At 37.8% G+C, this 2115-nt stretch overlaps 1 protein-coding gene across 1 annotated transcript; it reads right to left on the reverse strand.

Moving 5' to 3' along the window:
• Positions 1-433: 433 nt before the first annotated feature.
• On the reverse strand, positions 434-1483 carry LOC149242602 (F-box/kelch-repeat protein At2g44130-like). Its single transcript, XM_089370896.1, has one exon. It carries the CDS (start codon positions 1481-1483, stop codon positions 434-436), a length of 1050 nt encoding a protein of 349 aa, XP_089227022.1.
• Positions 1484-2115: the final 632 nt, after the last annotated feature.

Consider the following 2115-nt stretch of genomic DNA (forward strand, 5'->3'; position numbering starts at 1 on the left):
AAAAAAAACAATATAGCTCTCTGAGATATTAAGGCCTAGATTCAAAATTGTTTGCTAAATGAGGATATGGGTTATCTTCCTAAGAATGAGATTTAAGGTATTTCCAATAGTGTCAAAAAACAAGACTCTCTGAGGGGAATTTGAAAAAAAACTTCACAATCTTAAAAAAAGATTTATTAAAACAAGACTCTTTAATTCTATACTACAGAATATTTTTTTTGAAATAATAAATAAATTCAACACTCTCAACCTCTCTTATTCAATCTTTACAAACTAAACCACTTTTAAAATTTCATACAGAAGTTTTGAACAAAATTGACAACGGAAAAACACAAAAAAAGACCATTTCTTGTACTAGCCGGACTAAGCAATAACTGATATAGAATTGAACACAACACAATGATTAAATTGGGCGCGCATCTAAAAATTACTTTCAAATCTCCACGGTCGCTGCAGATAGGATCATGCCCGCAAAGTCCTCCCCACAATCACGGTGAAGTTCCATGAACTGCCTGGTTGACATATTGAACAGATAAGAGATGTGTTTTTCTGGGTTGGAACGCGGTCCCACTCCGCTTACAAAAATTTGGTCGCGCCACAATGTAGCGCACGTAAAAAGCTCCAGATGGTGGGGATTCGGAAGAGTAGCTACAACACTCCAAACGTCCTTCTCAACATCGTACCTCTCCACCTGTTGTTCGGTGAACAAGTGCAATTCCGAAGAAGAAGATGAAATCACACAACTTCTCCATACTTCTCCCACGAAATTCCACCAATGTGCCCTCATTTTCCACGTTCCCTCACTCGGATCGAAAACTTCTGCAGGTTGGCCTTCGCGTAACACCATGAATTTACCATCCACGAACACACCGCGGCATCCATGGCCGTGGGGTTCGATCATAGGAGGCAAAATTGTCCACTTGTCTTTCACCACGTCATATGCTTCTGCAGCTGCAAGAGGGCTACCACGCTCGTCGATCCCGCCAGCGACGTAAACAAGTCCGGTGGAAGAAGAGACAGAGCAGGCAAAGAATGATCGAGCTGTGGGGATGTCAGCTCCGTGGCGCCATCTCGAAGACTCAAAGTCGTAAATATAGATACTCTTCGTAAAACTTTCATTGGACGGTTGGAATCCGCCTATGAGAAGTAGCTTCCGATTCACAGCTACGCACTGACACCATATTGGTATTTCAGTATTGTGGGGATCATCAATTGGAGGTAGCCTTTGCCAGGTGCCGTTCACAGGGTCGTATACCGTTACTACAAGAACAAGGTCAGGGTTCATATCTCTGTGATTCCTGATATCTCTTTGAACCAGGCAAATAAGCTGCTCGCTCGTCCCACATTTCTTCCTGTCAGCGTAGAACGTAGGGCTACGGACCATAGCCTCCCAACTGTTGCAGACAGCTTTCAGCGTATCGTGTGATGTGTAAGGCATCCTTAGCAGACACTTCCGAACGACATCCATCGGAATAGGGTCCATTAGGGCACTCTATACACACCAATTTCCTGATCGATCGAGTTTACCCAAAGCTTTACCAGACAAAGAAGTAAACAATATGGAGGACGGTACCTCAAAATATAAAAGTGTGGTCAAATATATAGTGTGGATGCTGGGAAACCTAATTTCAAACCGACCAGAAAAGGAGTTAATTGATAAACTATGGTATTTATTGGTAATATGAAAATATATAATTTTTTAATTCGCAATATAATTATTTAATATAAATTTTACTGGTCAACAACTTCGCACGGCAATGCTTTATGTAAGAATGTTTTATTTAAATTATATAAAGTCTATTTATATAGATAAATTAAGTCGAATGGATTTAGTTAGTTGAGTAATTTAAGGGTTTTTAATAAATCAATTAGTACTTAACACAATTTATAATAATAATAATAATAATAGTATTTTCAATTCGTTTTATTTTATGTATATTTATTATTATTGTTTTATATTTAGAATTTTTCATTTTAGGTGTGTATTTATTTATTGTTATTAATTATAATATGATGAGGATAAAATATCAATAATATTGTCTTGTACTTATACCGAGGTTGTTATTTTACTTACCATTCATGTAGTACTTATCCTTCTCTAGAATGTAGTGCTTC

Source organism: Pinus tabuliformis, chromosome 8 (genome assembly GCF_031772625.1).
Source record: "Pinus tabuliformis cultivar Carrire ecotype Pingquan chromosome 8, CPIR1, whole genome shotgun sequence".
Taxonomy (NCBI): Eukaryota; Viridiplantae; Streptophyta; class Pinopsida; order Pinales; family Pinaceae; genus Pinus; species Pinus tabuliformis.